Source organism: Sceloporus occidentalis, unplaced genomic scaffold, assembly GCF_023333645.1.
Source record: "Sceloporus occidentalis isolate IW3139 unplaced genomic scaffold, rSceOcc1.0.p SCAF_1, whole genome shotgun sequence".
NCBI classification, from domain to species: domain Eukaryota; kingdom Metazoa; phylum Chordata; class Lepidosauria; order Squamata; family Phrynosomatidae; genus Sceloporus; species Sceloporus occidentalis.
In genome coordinates, this window is record NW_028316981.1 from 212,080,532 (window position 1) to 212,101,703 (window position 21,172).

General features: G+C 39.5%; 1 protein-coding gene across 1 annotated transcript in view; it reads right to left on the reverse strand.

The window, feature by feature from the left end:
* Positions 1 to 13,985: 13,985 nt before the first annotated feature.
* LOC149323321 (stimulated by retinoic acid gene 6 protein-like) overlaps positions 13,986 to 21,172 on the reverse strand; it is a 38,360-nt gene continuing 31,173 nt past the window's right edge. The window contains exons 16-18 of the mRNA XM_089510932.1: positions 18,308 to 18,471; positions 16,121 to 16,267; positions 13,986 to 14,605 (exon numbers count right to left, since the gene is read on the reverse strand). Coding sequence (XP_089367058.1) covers positions 14,511 to 14,605; positions 16,121 to 16,267; positions 18,308 to 18,471 — 406 coding nt within the window. The 3' untranslated portion in view covers positions 13,986 to 14,510. The remainder of the gene's footprint in view (positions 14,606 to 16,120; positions 16,268 to 18,307; positions 18,472 to 21,172) is intronic.

Genomic DNA, 21,172 nt, shown 5'->3' on the forward strand with positions numbered 1-21,172 from the left:
AAACCATCTCTTACACCGTAATGCCCACTTGTGGCTGTCTACATTAATACAACCTTAGAATATTTTTCAAGGGATTGAGGAGGATACAGAGAATTACCCAGACCCATGACAAGTGTGGCATGTATATTAAATATTTGCAATTTTGTGGAACAGATCTCCATCTCACAGATTCAGAGAAGCATACAGGAGACTTTTCTGAGTTTTGATTTTCCCACTGTTTGAAAACAAACCCCAATGATCCAACACAACAGTGTACACAGCAGCCAAGTTTTAAATAGCCCTGTTCTGATGCCCTTGATAGCAAAAATTAAAATACCTGGAGCTAAACCTTATGCTTTCAATGGATCCATTCAGAACAGTGGGGCAAATCAGTGATTATTTCAGTCCTACTCAAACAAGTTGTCTGCTCTAAGCATAACTAAGGCCCATTACAGACGGGCCTTAAACTACGGACTCAGTCCGTACTAGGGTTAAAAAGGGGAGTTGCTTCAGGATGCCCCTAACCCTAGTACGGACTGAGTCCGTACAAAATGGCGGCACCCCTTCCACATGGGGGCCGCCATGACGACGTCACGAACGCGCCGCCTCCAAACGGGGCGGCACAGACATGACATCGTTGCGCTGTGCGAGGGCACTTAGTGCACCCTTTCGGCAAAGCAGGAAGGAGCTCCGAAATGGAGCTCCTTCCTGGTTTGCATCGCTGGCGCAGCCGTGTGAAGGCTGCACCAGCGACGCAAATCAGAAAGGGGCCGAGCGGCCCCTTTCTGAGAGTCCCCGCCGCCGTTGGCTTCAAGCCCCAAGGACACCTCTTTCCAGGCCGCTGGGAAGCGGCCTTTTGCAGCTTCCCCACGGCCTGGAAAGTGGTGGATCGGGGCCTCAGAGGCTGCTGTTCTGGCAGCTGAGGCTCCGATCCGGCAGGGAAAGGGCCGGTTACAGGCCGCCCCAAATGGGCAGTCTGTAACACGCCTAAGAGAGCATCTGAGGAAGTAGACTGAAGCCTATGAAAGCTCATGCTGCCAATTTCTTTCTTTCAGTTAGTCCCCAAAGTGCTATAAGATCTCTCTACGCACTGATGCTGCAGACTAACATGGCTAGAGCATCTGCGAAAGCAGGTGGTGTTCTGGGAGGCTAATACACATGCAAATCACTCCTGCATGCCCAGGCTCACACAGTATATATACACCCAATTTTTCCAAGCAAAGCATTCTCTGAAGATGCCAGCCACAGATGCTGGTGAAACGTCAGAAAGAAACTCTGCTAGAACATGGCCACATAGCCCAAAAAAACCACAAAAAACTATGGATGCCGGCCATGAAAGCCTTCGACTTTAAAATTGTGAATGTTTACCTCTCCTTTCCCCCATCATTACAGGTGTCTGCTATTATGAATGAAAGAATGTCCCCGTTGAGTTGGACTGCCAAACAAAATTTTGAAAAAAAGGAGCATGTTTTTTGATAGCCTCGGTTGCCCTTCCCCAGCATCTGCCATGAATAATGCACAATGGCAGTCACAGCAATCATTTGCTGTTTCTTGCTTTTGTGAACTGGAAAGGGAGGACAGGAGAAACTGGATAATCATATATGTTTGTTCTCAGAGACAATATTTTGTAGAGCTGTTAAGATATTCTAAATATCTCCAAGAGAAAAATGGATCTTTACTGCCCCCAAGTGGGCTGATGCAGTTTCCAGCAAGAGAAGACCTTTGATTCACAGCCTCTTCTGGATGGAAAGTCTCTTCATGTCAGAAAGTCCATTAACATGTTTCAGTGGCTGCATCTGCACTGCAGAATTAATGCAGTTTGACACCGCTTTAACTGTCATGGCTCCATGAGATGGAATTCTAGGGTTTGTAGTTTTACAAGATATTTCGCCTTCTGTGTCAGAGAGCTCTGAGGCCACAACAAACTACAAATCCCAAGATTCCATAGGATGGGACCATGACAGTTAAAGCAGTATCAAACGGCATTAATTCTGCAGTGTGGCAGCAGCCCAAGACATTACTGAAAGTGTTTGTAACAAAGGCCTGTTACAGACTGCCAAAATAAAGCTGCTTCGGGTCTCTTTGAAGGTATGCTATTTAAATGATGCATGGGTCCTAAGAGTCTGGAGGTCACGCCAAAGTCACACTCCATTCCTAAGCACTGGAGTGCAGCTTTGGTGAAGCTTCCGGATTCTTAGGATGCATGCATCATTTAAACAGCATTCCTCCAAAGAGACCCAAAGCAGATTTATTTTGGCAGTCTGTAACAGGCCAAAGTCAGCTTCAAATGAGAAGCAGGCTGAGTGACACTGAGAGATGCTTTCCTCTTTATCAGGGAGTCATTTTGCAGTTCATAGTTTCATAACTACTACTACTACTACTACTACTATCTTACCTGCCTCTCCCCATGGATGGAGATGGAGAACAACAACAATTAACAAACACACAACATCATTTTAAACACACATCAATTTAAAAGTACAAATAAAATATACACACATTAAAACAATCTGCATTTAAAACCAATCATTTAAATTAAAATAACATTTAAAAATAACATGGATAAGCCTGCCAGAAGAGACTGATCTATAATGCTATGTTAAATTCAGACAGCGTATTCAGCTGTTGAATCTCTTCTGGAAGGTCATGCCACAGTCTCAGGGCAGCCGAAGAAAAATGTAGGCCTTCAGCTACTCTCCATCACATGTGGCAGATATGGGGAACCTATGGCCTGTTACAGACAGGCCAAAATAAAGCTGCTTCGAGTCACTTTGGAGGTATGGTATTTCAATGATGCATGCATCCTAAGAGTCCAAACGCCGCACCAAAGCCACGCTCTGGTCCTAAGGACTGGAGTGCAGCTTTGGTGTGGCTTTTGGACTCTTAGGACTCATGCATCATTGAAATACCATACCTCCAAACTGACTCGAAGCAGCTTTATTTTGGCCTGTCTGTAACAGGCCTATAATTCTTAAATTGCTGGATTACAACTCCCATCATCCAAGTCATTTTTTTAAAACAATCCAAACATTAATGTGATCCTTAAGTAAAAATCAAAATCTGGGATGGATAATACCTTTTGTTAGAAGTATTAAAATCATGCCTAAGTGACCAGCAGATGTGTGTGTGCATTGTGTGCCTTCAAGTCATTTTTGACTTATGGAGACCTGAAGATGAAGTTAGCCATTAGGTTAGTTAGGCCTAGCAAAACAGTTGTTGTTGTTGTGTTCCCTCATGTCATTTCCCTCATGTCATATGGAGACCCTAAGGTTACCTGATCCTGGAGTCTTCTTGGCAAAATTGGTTCAGAGGAGCTTTGCCATAGCCTTTCTCTGAGGCTGAGAAGATGCGACTTGCCCAAGGTCACCCAGTGAGTTTCATGGCTGAGCCGAGAATTGGATCCTGGTCTCCAAAGTCATAATCCTGAACTCAAACCACTATGACACACTGTCTCACTAGATGTATGGAGTTTTTTAAATATAAGTTTTAACTATGTATGTTTTTCCCCTTTTATCTTGTATTCTTTGAAATGGTCTGGAGACTTATTCAATAAAGATGTACGTATGTACACACTAGATGTGATGAAACAACAATTAGGACATAATGAAACAAACAAAATTATTAAAAATCAAGAAGCAGGGACTGTAACACTGCTCTCCTTGCTTACTTTTAGACACCACAAACTTATATGCAACATGACTGTCCAAAACCCATGGATACCTGCTTAGACGTCAGTCCCATCAGGGCTTACCTACATGTGGGTAACCTAGAATTTCAGCCTTACATTGACATATGGAAGTTGCTAACCCAGAGCTTGGGATAGCTACCTTTTGGACTGCAGGTCCCCGAAACCCTGTGGGCCATGTCAGCCGAGGAATTCTTGGAAGTAGAAATTTTAAAAACCACAACTTTCCCATGCTTGAGGCAATCCATCATACATTGCTAAACAGCAGAAGGTGGAAACATTCCTATGTCAAAGGTAATGTATTTAAAGAAGGAGGGGACAGCTGTTCTGCCAGTGATATACCTGTAGCCTCCCATTTATTGCAGCAATATACCTGTTTGTTATATGGCAGCGTGACCCTTTAAAATTGCAGCATTGTGAGTCACACTGGCTACAGGTTTTACAGCACAAGCTTAGATTGCATGGCTGACATCTTTACTGCATAACACAAGGATTAGACAATCTCTCTGTTAGGGGACTCAGGGGTGGGAATCATATCACCCTCCAGATGCAGATGAACTGTAACCCCCATCAGTCCCAGTCAGCATAGCCAATAATGAGGAATCATGGGAATCACAATCCAATAACATTTGGACAAGAGTCATTCCCATCGCTTTTTAGCACACTCTGGAGCTTTTTTTTAAAAGGTTATTGCAATTAATCATAGTGGTCACAAATGCCAGATTTTGTATCAGAACGTCCTTTGTTCACAACTGGAACTTCAAATATAATTTTTGGGAAAATTCTTGTTTTGTTTTCCTGGGATCAGTTTGTTGTTGTAGTTTCTTTCTTTTATCTGGATTATGTAGGTATTTTGACAAAGGCAGAACTTGGAAAAGTAAATAAAAGTAAACAAAACAATTATTCTGTGTTAAAATTTCCATGTTCACCGAGAAATATAAATAAAATTTATTATCATCATCATCATCATCATCATCATCTTTTTGGTAAAACTTAGAAAAATAGCTTTACTTACACATTATTTATTCATACCAGGAGAGATAGAAGAGAGGCTTTAGAGTAGAGTCTTTGCATGAGTCTGCAAAGGTTGCCAACTCCAACAAGAGGAGGACCACAGTATTTAGTCAAACTGTTTTGTCAATGAAGCATGCATATTCAGGGAAGCCCAGTTGCCCAAACAGCAAAATAAACCAAAATCCAAAATCCAACAAAAGATGTAACACTCCTTTGTGTATTTTGGATCGTGTTTTATTTTGGAGTTAAGGGGATATGTGATCCTTCTGCATTTCAACCAGAGAGCATTATAAAAATGTTAACTCTGTTTGACTTTTAAGGAAGAACAGTCAGCCTAAAACCCAGTAACTACTAGCTGGTTATACTGTACCATCTGCTCTGCACTAGTGCTTGAAGACTGCCAAAACAAGTATGATATCCCCTCCAACTGTTCCAGTTTGGCAAGGAGAGTCCCGATTAATCTTCCATTGTCTCACTTTTATAGCTGTTTTTAAAATGCCCCAATTCCTGTGTAATTTTCACACTTTCTCCCCTCTGTCCTCATTTTACTTCATTGCTGTAAAGTGAGTTCAAAGTGGAAAAGTAATTTGCATTCAACTCTGGGCAAGCAGAGGAGGGGGCAAAATTTTGCCCTTCCAAGTAGGCTCTGGCAAAAACAAATTGCTACAGCCTTTCTTCTATCTTGTGTGTTCTTCCTCATGTATAACTTTTGCCATCCTGGCCACATTTTGAGGTTGCTGGGACGATCGATGTTCTGGTTTTCATCTGTGAAATGTCAGAGAGTATGATATAGAACAGAAATGGCCAATCATGGCTTATGAGATGCACACATCTCTTTTGACATATAATGTACGACTTGTGGAAATACGTTGGCTGAGCTCTTTTTTGCATTAAAGTTCTTTAAAAAGATACATAAAACATTTCAAGCTTTATCATTATTTACTGGGTCTAAATGGAGAGTCCACTGAATTAAATGTTCATTGCAACTAAATATATTTAAGAATTTAAATCCTAATTTCAATGCTAGATTTGAGTCTGGGATTAAAGAAATTTTGAATTAGCACGGATGACAGAGGAATTGCGCTAGAGAATCAGTAACTGTACAAGCCAGTGCTGACAATGCTAGTTTTAGCGGACATGGTTTGCAATCTCACGGCTATGGCAAGTGTAGTAGTGTTGCATGCAGTGAAATGAGTGGGGTGTAATAAAGTTTGTGAAGCCGACGCATTGTGCAACCCTTATAAATCAATATCTGATGGAGCCAATTTGTACAGCCTTAACAACATATCAGCCAGAATTTAAATGACTTGCAGCCAAGATGGAGGCCCACAAGACCTGTGCCAGCAGGAAACAGCCTGATAGTTGTAGAATGTGTTGTTGTGTCATAGACTACATAAGACTACAATTTTGTAAGGTGGTATCTGATTAAAATATCTCTAATTTTATTGGTTCACATATTCTTTCCTCTGTTTTGACCAGAAATTTACTCAACCAAATAAATATCATTTAAAATATATTTGAAAGAACCAAAAATTAGAAGAAATAAATCATAAAATAAAACTAAAAGAAGAAGAATTGAGGAAATACCCAAAAAGAAAAGGAATCTATGAAGAAATAAAAATTTTACAAACAGATTTAGCGGAAATAACATCTGAAGAAATACAAAGGAGAATAAAATATATGAAACAGAAATATTTTGAATCAGGAAATAAGATTGGAAAATTGTTATCCTACCAAACAAGGAAATTTAAAGAAAGTAAATCAGTATTAGAAATGAAAAAAGGTGATGAAATTATCACAAAACCTAAAGAAATTCAAACAATATTTCAAAAATATTTTCACTCTATATTTAATGAGGATCAAAAAGGAAGAAATTTCATAGAGGATTTACGAAAATATGTTAAAAATCAAGACCTTAAGAAATTAAACAAAATGCAATATGATATGTTAAATGCAAATATCACAATGGCGGAGATAGTGGAAGGCATAAAAGAAATGAAAACAGGAAAATCCCCCAGCCCCGACGGTTTCACATCAATATATTATAAAAAGTGCAGTGATGAAATAAGCCCTGTATTTCATACTTTAGTAAACACGATAAATCAAACGGGTATCCCCCTAAGTTGGACAAAAGCTTTCATTACAATAATTCCTAAACCAAATAAAACTCCTAACGAACCACAAAATTTCCGACCTATCTCTCTGCTAAATGTAGAGTATAAATTATACGCAGCAATTTTAGCAAAACGATTTTTAAAAGTCTTGAAAGAATTTATACATGAAGACCAATGTGGATTTTTACCACAAAGGAATTTGAGACAAAATATAAGAAATATGATTGATTTAATAGAATATTATGAGAAACACCCCAGTAAAATGCTATAATCATTTTCCTTGACGCTGAAAAAACGTTCGATGTTGTAAACTGGAAATTTATTGTACAAATAATGGAAGAAATGGAAATGGGCAACACTTTTATAAACTGGATATCTGCTATTTACAAAGTACAATCTGCACAAATAATGATAAATGGTGAAAAAACAAAGGAATTCCCTATTACACGAGGCACAAGACAAAGTTGTCCTTTATCTCCTTTGTTATTTATCCTGATTTTTTAAATTCTACTCAACAGAATAAGAGAAAACAAACAGATCAAAGGTACAACAATCAAAGGACAAGAATATAAAATCTGTGCATATGCGGATGACTTAGCCATAAATCTAGAAACCCCCAAGGACAGTATAAACATTTTATTAACAGAAATAAACGAATTTGGGAAATATGCAGGATTCAAAATTAACAACTGTAAAACAAATATACTGCCCATAAACTTGTGTAAAAAAGATGAAGAAGAGATTCAAAATACTACTGGCTTTTTAATCAGTAAAAGAATAAAATACTTAGGACTTACAATATTCAGGAAAAATTCGGAACTATTCAATAATAATTACATGCAAACATGGAACAAAATAAAAGAAGACTTAGATAGATGGAAAAATTTGAAATTGTCTATGCTAGGAAGAAAATCACTTATCAAGATGTCCACTCTACCAAAATTATTCTTCCTATTCCAAAATTTACCTATTATATACAACGAAAAAATATTCAAACAATGGGAAGCAGAACTGTCAAAATTTATATGGGAAAGGAAAAAACACAGAATTAAATGGAAAGTAATGAAAGATTCAAAGGAAAGAGGCGGTTTGGGAGTCCCAGATCTAAAGATTTATTATTATGCCTGTGCAACTGAATGGATCAGATCCTGGGTGAAATTAGAAGATAAGAAGATATTACATTTAGAAGGATTCAACGCAATTTATGGATGGCATGGCTACATGTGGTACAGACGAGCAGAAGTCAACAAAGAATTCAAGAACCACATAATAAGAAGATCATTATTAACAATTTGGGGAAAAATAAGATTTAAATTTTATAATAAGATTCCTAATTGGCTTTCTCCCAAGAAGCCTGGAAATTTAACTTAGCAACAAATTCAAAAGCACCTCTAAAATACAAAGACTTGATAAAATGGGTCAAAATGGAACCCATATTGAAATCCATTACTGAATTAGAGAAAGGATTCATTTGTTATTGGTTTCCGTTTAGACAAATCAGCAAAAGATTTAAACAAGACAAACTACAAGAAAGAAGATATGAAAGAAGATAATGAATTAGATAAAATTCTCATGATGTCAGAAAAATCAACGATATCTAAATTATATAAAATTTTCCTAAAAAGAGAATTTGAGCAAGAAATGATAAAAGAAAGTACCATTAGATGGGCCAAAAATTTTGGATATATCATCTTGCTGGTAAAATGGGAGAAATCTTGGGGACAAGACTTAAAATTTACACTTTCGGCTGACATAAAAGAAAATTACTACAAGATGTTACACAGGTGGTACCTCTCACCAAATAAATTGGCTAAAATGAGAAAAGACAAAGAAGGTAAATGTTGGAAATGTGGAAAAGAAATTGGCACTTTATATCATATATGGTGGACATGCTGTGAAGCAAATAAATATTGGAAAACAATACACAAAAATAAACAAAATATCTTACAAATACAGATCAGCTTCAGACCAGAAAGTTTTCTATTAAATATAATCGATGGAGAAGGAGAAAGGAAACATTTAAAATTTATTCTATATTTAATTACGGCTTCCAGAATGGTATACGCACATAAGTGAAAACTTAACGAAACACCAAAGGTGCAAGATTGGTTAAGGAAAAGTGTGGAGATGATCGAACTGGATAGAATGATGTTGATGTTAAAGGGTTGGAAAGAAGGTTGGAATAAAGATTGGAAATTATTAATAAATTTCATTGAAAGGAGAGAATAGTAAACATTTGTATGATAATGCGTAAGAAATATAAAGAGAAATGACAGCAGAAGTAAATACAACTCTCTGTGTCTTCCTTCCCTGGCACTGTTATCATACGCTTTTATTAATTTTATAAAAAATTAAAACTGTTATTAAAATGATCAAGAAATTAATACTATGTATAGGACAAACTCTTAGATAATCAGTTGGAAAGGTTAAGTGTAGGTATGTATGCATAATTTCATAACAAAATGATTATATTGCATGAATCTTGATAAGTAGTGATAAGTAAAGGTAAAGTTTGGATGCAGCAAGAGAATCTAATGCACATATGAAACGGTCTATGAAATGTAACGATAATTTTGATTATGGGAATAAGAATATTCTGAATATTAGTTCAAATATAAATTAAACCGGAGTAGAATAATAATGTATTTTATGATATGATAGTAGAGGGTTTGTTTACAGAAAGCATTTTTGAACAACAGAACTGTATTAATGTATGACACTATGTAACAATCCCTTCTCAAAATAAAAATAATAACCCCCCCCCCCCCCCAAATGAAAAACCTTCAAGAGCTGTGTTATCAGTTGTCCTGCTTAGGTCTTGCTGACTCAAGGCAGCTGTGGCTTCCTTGACTGAATCAATCCACCAAAGTAGAAGGCAGCCTTCCTTTTTCTCTACTGCCTTCTACTTTGCCAAGCATTTTAATCCTTTCCAGTATGTCAGGTTATCTTGTCATTTGTCCAAACTTAAGCCATCTTGGCTTCTAGTGAAAATTCAGGTTTGTTTTGTTCTAAAACCCATTAATATGTCTTTTTAGCAGCCCATGGCATTCATAAGTACTCTTTTCCATCACCATATTTCAAATGTGTTGATTTTCTTGCTTCCACCTTTCTTCAGTGTCCATTTTTCATAGCCATTGTTGTTGTGTGCCTTCAAATTGTTTCTGACTTACGGTGACCCTAAAGCTAACCTGTCATGGGATATTATCATGCTTTGTATTTTTTTTTAATTCAGTCAATGCTGGTCATTGACCGAATAAAATATGTATGTATGTATGTCATGGGGTTTTCTTGGCAAGAGTTGTTCAGAGAAGGTTTACCATTGCCTTCCCCTGAGGCTGAGAGAGTGTGACTTACCCAAGGTCACCCAGTGGATTTCATGGCTGAGCAAGGAATCAAATCTTGGTCTCCAGAATCATAGTCTGACACTCAAACCACTATGGCATGCTGGTTTTCTTTCGTAGCCATACTACTGAGTAAAATGTACAGCCCAAACCTATGCAGTAAATTCAGTGTCACTTGCTCTCAGATAAACATGCATAGAACTATCGTCATAATAGGCTTTATGACATAAAATGGATGAAAATTCCATAGGGAACACTATGTAGACTAAGGCCCCAATCCTGGATATAACCAGAGCTTGGAAATCTATCATTATTGCATTATAGTTCAAACAGGAACACTAACAACTTATTTTGTTACAGTTTTTAAAACTAAAAAGTTCTTGCCTATATCTCAAAAGTATTTAAAATACTAACTTTTAGTTACTGTTTAAAAATTTGAATGCAGCTGCATCAGACACAGCATAATAAGCCAACATTTGAGCTATTATCTTCTTCCATCATTTAATGAGGTCACACCTTTGCAACTATGCCAGTAACAAAAGCATCCCAATTAAAAGTTATCCCCATTAGGTTACTATCATAATGTAAATTAGTTACACCTTGACTACTTCAATAAAGAACTAATCACTCATCATGGCACTGCTTTTCCATGGTGGTGGGACTGTGTGTTCCTCTGAAGCAAGAGGCTATGCTGGTGCTACTGGCAGAGTCTAATGCCACTGTATTTATAACAGTGGAAGCTGGACAGTGAAGAAAGGTAATAGGAAGAGAAGGCATTTGAAATGTGATGCTGGAGGAGAGTTCTGGGAATCCCCTGGACTGTGAAAAGACAAAGCCTAGATGATTAAATTGAGACTGCCATAGTTTGAAGTATCATGAGAAGAATGTGTGTGAATGCCTTTAAATCACCCGTTGACTTATGATGACCCCATAAATTTCATACGAGTTTCTTAGGCAAGGAATATTAAGGGATGACTTTGCCATTTCCTTCCTCTGAAATATACCACCCTACAGCAACTGGTATTCATTGGCAGCCTCCCATCTCAGTACTAACTAGGGACAACCCTGCTTAGTTCCCATGTCAGATGGGATCTGGTGCCTTTAGAGTACAACTCACTAGAAAAGATAATAATGCATGCAAAGGTAGAAGGCAATAGGAAAATAGAAAGACCAGATTAAAGGTGAATAGACTCAATCAAGGAAGACACGGCCCTAAGTTTGCAAGATCTGAGCAGGGCTATAGTTTTTCGTGGGTTTTTCAAGCCATGAGGCCATTTGCTAGAACAGTTTATTCCTGACATTTCGCCAGCAGCTGTGGCTGGCATCTGAGCAGGGCTATTCAGCGGGGTGCCATAAGTTGACATTGACTTGACAGCAGTTAACAAACAACAAAAAGGAACTCCCTGCAAGTAATACATTGGCTGTAGGATGTCATGTCCATGTTTTTGATCTGTCCATGTTTATTCCTAGAATTCATTGAAACTTACAGGTAAGCATAAAACTACAGCTCTGTATGCTTCCAAAATCTCTCCCAAACCCAAGAATTAAGTGGTTCAAAACTACTATCTATAAGAACTTATAGATAATTCTGGATAATAGGTATATAGACGATAATTAAGCTCAAAAATTGAAGTGAATGGGAATGGACAAAAACAGATAAATAAGGATTAACAATCAAGTATATTGACTATATAATTAAGCTTCTGATGATAACAAGTTAGACAATGTTAAGAGTTTTTAAGTCTGAAATAGGCTCGTTGAGAATCATTTGTATAGTTTAGGAAGTTTTGATGTTTTGATGTGGTCTGTACAATTGTTCTGTGTGTGTTTGTATGATATGTGTTTTACTGAATTGTTAATAAAAAAAAATTATTTTTTAAACCTGCAGCCTGTAATCTTGGGCCACTTGAAATTAAGATTGTACCTGGAAATTTATGGTGATTCTTCAAACTGCTATTATTCCTAACCCAAGTGGGGCCTGCAGTGGTAGGATACTCCTCTTTCAGGTGCAGAATTATGTAGTGTGGGATGCTGCTGTTGCCAGGATGCTCCATTCCCCCCACATCACAAACACCCCAGTTTTCCATTTGTTCTGCAACAAACAACATTCTGTGGCCACTGATCATGCTATCATCACCACCATGATGTTTTCCCCTTCTTAGAATACTGATGCCTCCCACATGTATACGGATGGTACCAATTTGGCTATGTATATGCTGATGCCTGAAGACTTGAGATTGCTATTAACATACATGATTTCCAATAAGTAGAGGTTTATTACCACCAGCTGCAGACTACATGACAAACATCTGCAATGCCTATGTAAAACTGAGGCCAGAAATCAAGGCTGTGGGACAGGCTTCTCCCATCAGGCACCACTGTCCATGTCGACTGGGTCAAAACTAGGCCATCTTTAGTTTGCAGCTCTGTTGAGTTTTCCTATTGCTTCCTCCACTTTTCTTACTAGAGAACATCTGGGGGAAAGGTGGAATAAGTGCACAATGCCTTTTACTTGCAAATCATAAGGCAACTCTTTGACAGCACCCCACTATCTGCTTCAGATAACTGCTCTGCCCATAGATTAAAATTATAATCAGTGTTGACTGTCAAGATGTGTAGCCTTCCAGCTTTTCAGTTTCAGGACCTGCCTTTTATCTCAAATTTCAGCAAGAGCTCCCTTCCCTGACAGCTTTTAGGAAGGGGCTAGTGGGAATGTACAAGCCCTAAGATCTTTCGCCCTGTAGAGCAAAGACTGTGTAAGGAGTAATTTTGATTGGGGGGAAAAATAGCAGCAAGAACGGGAGTTAAACATATTTCTTCACCCATCCTCCCTCTGCTAACTGCAGCACTGAGAGCTTTTTTTCCTCCTCCCAAAAGTCTAGTATAAGAATTGTTCAGGACTCCATTTTATTAGTTATAAGGGCATATCATGAGAAGACATGGCTCATTAGAAATGATTACTATTCTTGGAAAGACAGCAGCAGAAAGAGAGGATGACCACATGCCAGATGAATAGACTTGATCATAGAGGACATGACCCTAAGTCTGCAGGGACTGAGCAGGGATGTTGAGGATAAGGTCTTTTGGAGATGCCTCATTCACAGAAACTGAAGTCAGCTTGCGGGCAGTTACCAACAACAACCCTAAATGCACCAGATCCCATCTGGTCTTAGAAACTAAGCAGGGCCAGCCCTCCTTAATATTTGGATAGAAGATCACCAACTAGGTGCTGTAGGCTATATTTCAGAGAAAGGAACTGGCAGAAACAGCATCTGAGAATTCCTTGCCTAAGAAAACCCTATGAAATTCATGGGTTGCCATACATGAACAGGTGACTTACATCCCATGCCAGTTTTAGTATAGTCCCAAGGGCTGATCCATGTATGAACAAGGACACAGCGACCAGGGACGTAGCTAGGATATTGGGAAGGGGGGGGGGGGGGTCCAGACTAAGTGCCACCATTATAATGGGGCTTGAGTGTGGCAGCGCAGCAGCACACACCATTCATTTTTCTAATGGAAGGGGGGGTCTGGACCCCAAGAACCCCCCCCCCTTGGCTACGTCCCTGCAGCAACAACAACCAATCCAGCAAAAGTATTATACAGAGATCTTCATCAGCATGCGCCCCATGGACTGGTACATCTCTAGTTCATTCTGTGTAGTGTAGAAATGTTTAGAAAATACATCAGTATTTTTATTTTATTTTAATTTTATGTCTATAAAGAGAGTTGCAATGATTTCTGGTTCTCTATTGTTTAATAATAGAAACAACAAATTGCTCTCACTCTCATTAAATTATTCTGCCAAATGGATAAAGCTTGGAAGGAAGTCAGAGTGGATTCTTCTTTGAAATGTATTTATTTATTATGGTATTTATACCCCGCCCTTCAGCCCTGTGAGCGGTTTACAATTATTATTTTTAATAAGACAGTTCCCTGCCCTCAGGCTTACAATCTAAAAAGACACGACACGAAAGGAGAAGGGAATGGTGGTGGAGAAGGGGATCAGGTCCAAAGGTTCTTCTTTCCCTCTGAGGCCTGGACCATGGCAGATGGACTGGAGGGAGGACTCTGAAATGCTTTGAAAGCCCTGTGAACTCTATTCAGTTCTGCTGTGCTAAACAAATTCCTGGGATCAGGTGTTGTTTTTTTAATAGTAAATATATATGATCCTTTGCACCAAGCTCCACCAGACAGTGAAGAGTGCTGGAAACTGCCATCCAACAACATTTGAAGGGAGACATTAGGTAAGTTAGATAATTGCATTCATATGATGGACGCTACAGTATCATCTCCAGGATTTTTATTTTGTTTCCAGTAAATCTGTAGAACTTTGCAGGCAACGTGACTCAGTGGTGCATCTATAGAGTAAAACCATCACTTTGGCTTCCTGAGTGCTGAGAGGCTAGGGTTATTTAGAAGGGTATATAGCAGCAGCCATCTTGTCCTGGCTTTATTTGATACTCTGAAATCTAAAAGAATGGAAGAAAGAAGAGGTTAATTTCCAGAATGTTTTACATCAGTATCCTCCAAATCTCTGTTCCCTTGATGGCACAGGCAACAGACAATCATCTGTTAAAATAATCTAGCCGTTGACTCCAGCTATGGGCTGAGCCAAGCACTCTTGGCACCATTATCCTTTCGCCCCCCTCCCCCCAGCACAATCTCTTACTTGTGACGCAACACACACACTCCCACACATCCTCTAATGTACATTTTAAAGATAGGACATTTCTTGATGCTGACATCTGCACAGGATGAAGCACCACACAGGACAAAATTTGATCACTTACCAAAAGCACTCACCTAGTTTGAAGGATTTACAGTAAATGATAGAATATTCTGACATTTCCTACTGCCAGCTTAAAACACTTAAACATTACTAGTAAATGTACATCTTTCATTTGTAATATTTGCTATCACATATGCATTAGGGATAAAAAGAATATTTAAAAATATTCAGATCATGCTCAAGAGGAACCAGATCCCAGCTGATCTTGGAAGCTAAGCAGGGTCACTCTTTGGTAGTACTTGGATGGGTGACCATCAATGAATACCAGGTGTTGTAGGCTATATAACCACTTCTGAGTATTCCTTGCCTAAGAAACCCCTATGAAATTCATGGGGTCACCATAATTCAACAGGCTACTAGAAGGCACACACACACAGGCGGGATACAAACCGCCGCTTTGCGGCGCTTCCCTGCCGGCGCCATTTGCTCCGCGCGGGAGCTGCAGCAGCCAAACCGCGCGGCTCCCGCGCGGAGCAAAAAAGAAGCTCCATTTCGGAGCTTCTTCTTGCAGCGCACTGATGATATCGCGAAGCGCCGCTGGCGCATTCACGACGTCATAGGCACCGCGACACGTCTGGACGCTATGCGTCCAGTACGTAAAGATGGCAGCGCCCATGTAGAAGGGGCGCCGCCATCTTGTACGTATTGTATACGTACTAGGGTTAGGGGGGTGCGGAAGCACCGCCCCTTCCTAACCCTAGTACGTATACAATACGTACTATATGGCGGTGTGTATCCCGCCACAGAGACTAAAAAAGAAGAGAATCCTGGATAGATGAGAATTTTTCCAAATTAAAACTTATTACATATACAATATGCATATGGACTTTTTTATACAAGAATCTGTATTTGCACAGAAAATGTATACAGCTTCCTGAACAGAAAATAATAATAATAATAATAATAATAATAATAATAATAATAATAATAATAATAATAAAGTTTTATTTATATGCCACCCTTCCAGTAGGATCAAGGCAGCTCACATCAGATAAAACACAACATGTGATTTTCTGTCTAACCCCGTCCTTGAAAAAAACCCAACACGTGTTGTTTGCATAAAGTCTTGATCTGTTCTTGAAAATTGAGCAGCTTTTAAAGGATTTTCTCACTGTGTGGAGAAAAACAGTTAAATTATTCATTATAAATGTACAAAGAGTTGCATCTCCAGTATGAATCAAATGCTAAGATCTACCTGTTAAATTATTGAAATGACAATAAGAGGTGCCTCTTTGTTGCTGCCTCCCTCTGGTTTTGGTCAGGAGGACATGGCAAAAGCAGATAATAGTAGGATTTGTGTGATAGTGGTCCATAAAGAGCATCCCAATCCATGTCTTGAATCCTGCAGTGACATAATAATTCTACTTGTTATCCTAGGTAGAACCAGAAATGGTCAACCCTACCTGTTCTTTTCAGAAAAGTGTCAGTACTTTCTGGAGTACATATGAACATTATTTTGAAAAGCTAACATTGACATTAATTTATATATAAGTAATACATTAATCATTACTTTCCTAATATGTTACTGGTATGTCCTATTCAATTACTTTAAAAAAATCTGAAAATATAAAAATGTCTACCAACTCATGCCCATTGATGCCCAAAACGACATTCAGAAAATTGCTTCTAAATTATGAATAAATTGTGAATCAACCTTACACCCCAAAACTGAACATTAAAATTAATGTGAAATATGTGAAAAGAGAACATTGTCAGGTCTTCATTACCCCAGAGCCACATTTTACAGATAACGCTATGCATTACTTCCAAGCAGTACCCATGTCAGTGGGTGTGATGAATCCATTCCAGGTTTTACTCCAAATTTTAAAAGAAGTATCCAATGTGCTGAACTCTGTACCTAAAATAGGCCCAGTCCCTTAAATAACTCCCTTTAATCTTCCAGGTATTTTGGACTTCACCTCCCAGAAGTGCCATACAGCTCGGCTGAAGTTCAAGGATTCTGAGAGCTAAAGTCCAAATCACCCGGAGGAATAAAGGGCCTGAACAGACAGGCCAAAATAAAGCTGCTTTGGGTCACTTTGGAGATATGCTGTTTAAATGATGCGTGCATCATAATTCTGGAAGCCACACCAAAGCCACGTTCCAGTCCTAAAGGACTGGAGCACAGCTTTGGCGCAGCTTCTGGATTCTTAAGATGTGTGTGTCGTTTAAACAGCATACCTCCAAAGTGACTCTAAGCAGCTTTATTTTGGCCTGTCTGTTCGGGCCCAAAGTTTGGAAACCACTACCTTAGATTAAAACCCAGAGTTGATTTAATATGCAATTTACATGGGAGAGTTCTCTAGAAAGCGAATGTACTATAGTATTTTAGGGTACTGACTTGGGTTGGGGGGAATTGAACACTGCAATTAGAAACCTGCTCTGTACAAACTTGCCAAGAAAGCCCCATGATAGGTTTGTCTTAGGATTGTCATAAGTGGGAAATGAATTGAAGGCACACAACAACAACAGCAATGAAGAAAAATAATTAAAACATTTGCAAGGGAGCAGGCAGTGCGGCCGCACTGAAGTGGTGCGCGCAGCAGCAAAGCGCGCGGAGGCACAGGAGGAGGTGCAGGAGGAGGAGCTGGCTGGCTGGCTGGCCGGCCGGCCACCCAGCCGGCCACATCAGCAGCTGGAGCGCCCAGCCAGCCACATCAGCAGGCCAGGCCCTGGAGCCAGCCCCAAACCCGGGAGTTGGCGGCAATCGGGACGGGACCGTCCTGGTGCTGCTAAAACCGTGAATGTCCCACCTGCTGGCAGGACATAACAACCCTACTTTGACTGAGAGTTCCTGCATGGCAGAATGGGGTTGGACTAGATGGCCCTTATGATCTCTTCAAACTCTGTGATTCTATCATTCTATGACATTGTAATTGAAATGTATAATTTTAGTGTAGCTAGTTGTTCATGCCACAACTATTGCCGTATCATTCTCTGATATACAGAAATTACGATTTATGAGTAATTTTAGTATACTGAACATTACTAACATTTCTGTATGGTGTGGGATGGAAGGAGGTAAATGTGTGGGGTGGCACCATGAGTTACCGCACCAGCTGTCTCCAACCCAAGTGATTGCCACTGGCACTCATCAGCAGTATTAAAGAAAAAAATAATTCAGTTGGCTTGAAGAGATAAGATGGAGTAGGGAGAAAATATCTTACTATTTGCCTCTGACAGCAATATTTTTACATCAAATCGGGGCCTCTTTCATTAGTCTGGTAAAGTGTTATGTGACTGTTCTTATCTATCAAATGGATAGAAGTGTGCAGCCATAGCTTTTTTCTTGTGTTTGTTTATGGGTCTACTCACTTACTCATTTACTTGTTTAATCAAGCATGTCTGAGAATCTTGGATCCTGAGGACCCTGGGCCCTTACCCATGTCAGCTGCTTCATAGCCTTTGGGCATGATTGTCCTGTCTATCCGTGCCACCAGCCAGGCTCCCACAGTGGCACTGCACAGCAGACGGAACAGGCAGGCACCCAGACCCAGCATCACATTGTAGAAGAACAGAAAGTAGTTGAAATTGTGGAACACTTTCCTGAAAACAATCAGTCCATCAATCAATGGTCAAACGCCACGGAGAGCTTAACATCAGTATACAAGCTTCAAGAAACAGGATGTAGTGTTGCAGTTTTAAATTCAATCAAATTGCTTCTAGTTTTCATGTGTACAATTAAATCCAGCTTGGGGGAATCAAGAGTGCCTCTTTAGCCAAACTTACATGGATTCCCCTCATGTAGCCATCATGTAAGGTACCTGCCTGACCTTATATAGGAGATACTGCTCCACCCCTCTCACTATGATTGTTTTGTAATCTTATTACTGTAGCTATTAATGATATTAGAGTTGATTTTCCAACTAAAATTTTTATTGTTGTCATGTTTTATTAATTGTTTTGGGATGTATTTTAGGCTGTAATCCCGCCTCGATCCAACTGGGAGAGGCAGGAAATATAAATAAACTATTTATTTTATTATTTTATTATTTAGCTCTACCAGTTCTTGATACTGTATGTGATCTAGGGTAAAATAAAATTAACAACATCCTAAATTCACTAGATACTCATTATTTTTTGTATCATCTTAAAAAAATTCTTTGAAAGTTTAGGGAACAGGATCACAGTTTGCATCTTTGTATATCTTATTACACACTGATCCCACCACTATAGCTATGTAATTTTGCAAATGCACTGCAGAAACAATGTAGTTTGACCATTTTAACTGCCATGGCTTAGTGCTATGGAATCCTGGGATATGTAGTCTTGTGAAATATTTAGCATTCCCTGTCACAAAGCTCTGGTGCGCTCTGGTGCCACAACAAACGACAAATCTCAAAATTCTATAGCATTGAGACATGGCAGTTAAAGTTGTGCCATACTGCATTATTTCTGCAGTGTAGATGTAGCCTCAGTCTGCTCTTGGAAGCACCAGCTAAACACATCCAGCTTTGCTCCCCTGCACTTTGCCTGTGCAACACACCTCTCTGTATCACAATGTCATCAGTCTGAGTGCTTCCAGGGAAAAGTAGAACATCAAAGCATCACAACATAGGTAAGTAAGTTTAAATGTCACCACAAAGGGAGGAGAAGTCTGTACAGGACTGCCATTTTCAGTAGCAATAGCTGGATTGAGTTAATGATCTAGTTTTATCACTGAGAGTCTACCAGACAACAAACACTTGTTGTAAGCCACTTTGAGTCCCATGCCAGGAAAGAGGGAGGACATGAATAAATATAAATAAACCTACTCTGATACCAGCAAACTGTATTTCAAAGGGCATTTCTAGTATGGAATTATAAGTGGGTTCGGTTATAAATCTGAACTAATCACAAAGCTGTTTAGATCAGGGCTACTAAAAGTGGTGATCACTGGCCTCAAGTGTATTGATTGCCAGTGCATTTCCTTCAGAACAGGTGTTACATGAAAAGAATCCCAGTGAACAATTTAGCTGCTGCATTTTCTAGCATTAGTCTCCTGTGGACATTCGGTGGACATTTTGCAGCATCTTGATCCCTTGGACAGCCAAAAAGACAAACAAATGGGCCGTAGAACAGATCAAGCCAGAAATCTCCCTGAAAGCCAAGATGATTAAACTGAGGTTGTCATACTTTGGCCACATCATGAGAAGGTACAACACATTGGAAAAAACAGTAATGCTAGAAAAGGTAAAAGGAAGCAGAAAGAGAGGAAGGTTGCATGCTAGATGAATCGACTCTATTAAGGACGCCATGGGTATGAATTCGCAGGAACTAAGTAGAACAGTGGAGGACAGGGAGTGTTGAAGATGTCTCATCCATGGGGTCACCAAAGGTCAGGATCGGCTCAAGGGTGGTAACCACCACCAACAACAATTTGCACTAGCTGAAGTTTCTGAGTCATTTTCAAGAGCAGTCCCATGTAGAGTATATTGCAGTAGTCTAATTGGGAGGTTACCAGTAAATGTGGCTAAGTTATCCCTGTCCAATAAAGTCCGTAGTTGGTGGAATAGTCGAAGTTTTGACCCCTAGCACTCTGAGCCACCAAGTCTATCTGCGTATCAGGTGACAAGAATGGATCTAGGAATACTCCCAGACTATGCACCTTCAGGGGCAGTGTAACCTCATCCGGGGCAGGCAACCTACCCAATTCCCAGATGCAAGAACCACCAATCCACAGAGTCTCCATCTTCTCAAGATTCAGTTTGTTTATCCACCCTCATTCAGTGCACTGCAGCATCCAGGCACTGCTCCAGCACCTACTTACCCCAGACAATTTCAATAACAAGGAGAAATAAGGGCTGGATGTCATCAGTATACGGATAACACCCAACACCCAAATTCCTAATGGCCTCTTCCAGCAGCCTCATATAGGTGCTGAACAACAAGGGAGACAAGACTGGATGCAGTGGCACCCTCCCAAGCATAACAGAGAAAAGAAAGGAAGGAAGAGTTATAGCTAATGTACTAGTCCTTGGCACATTAGGGGGAAAATGTAAGTCCCCCTCATCACATTGCATGATAAGCACTCGCTTAGAGACTAAATTAATCTTCAGTGTTATGTCTCCTTTCCCTCCCAACAGCAACAAAAACCCTTTCTATCTTCCATTTGAACATACGTTTTGCTATGGATCAAAACTTTAATTTGTCTCTTGTAGAAATAGCAACATTTTCTTTAGCATAGCGCTACAGTATATAGGCAGGAAGTCCTCAATAGAACTCAGAAAAACATACACACAGAGAGACAGACATAAAGGTACTGTAC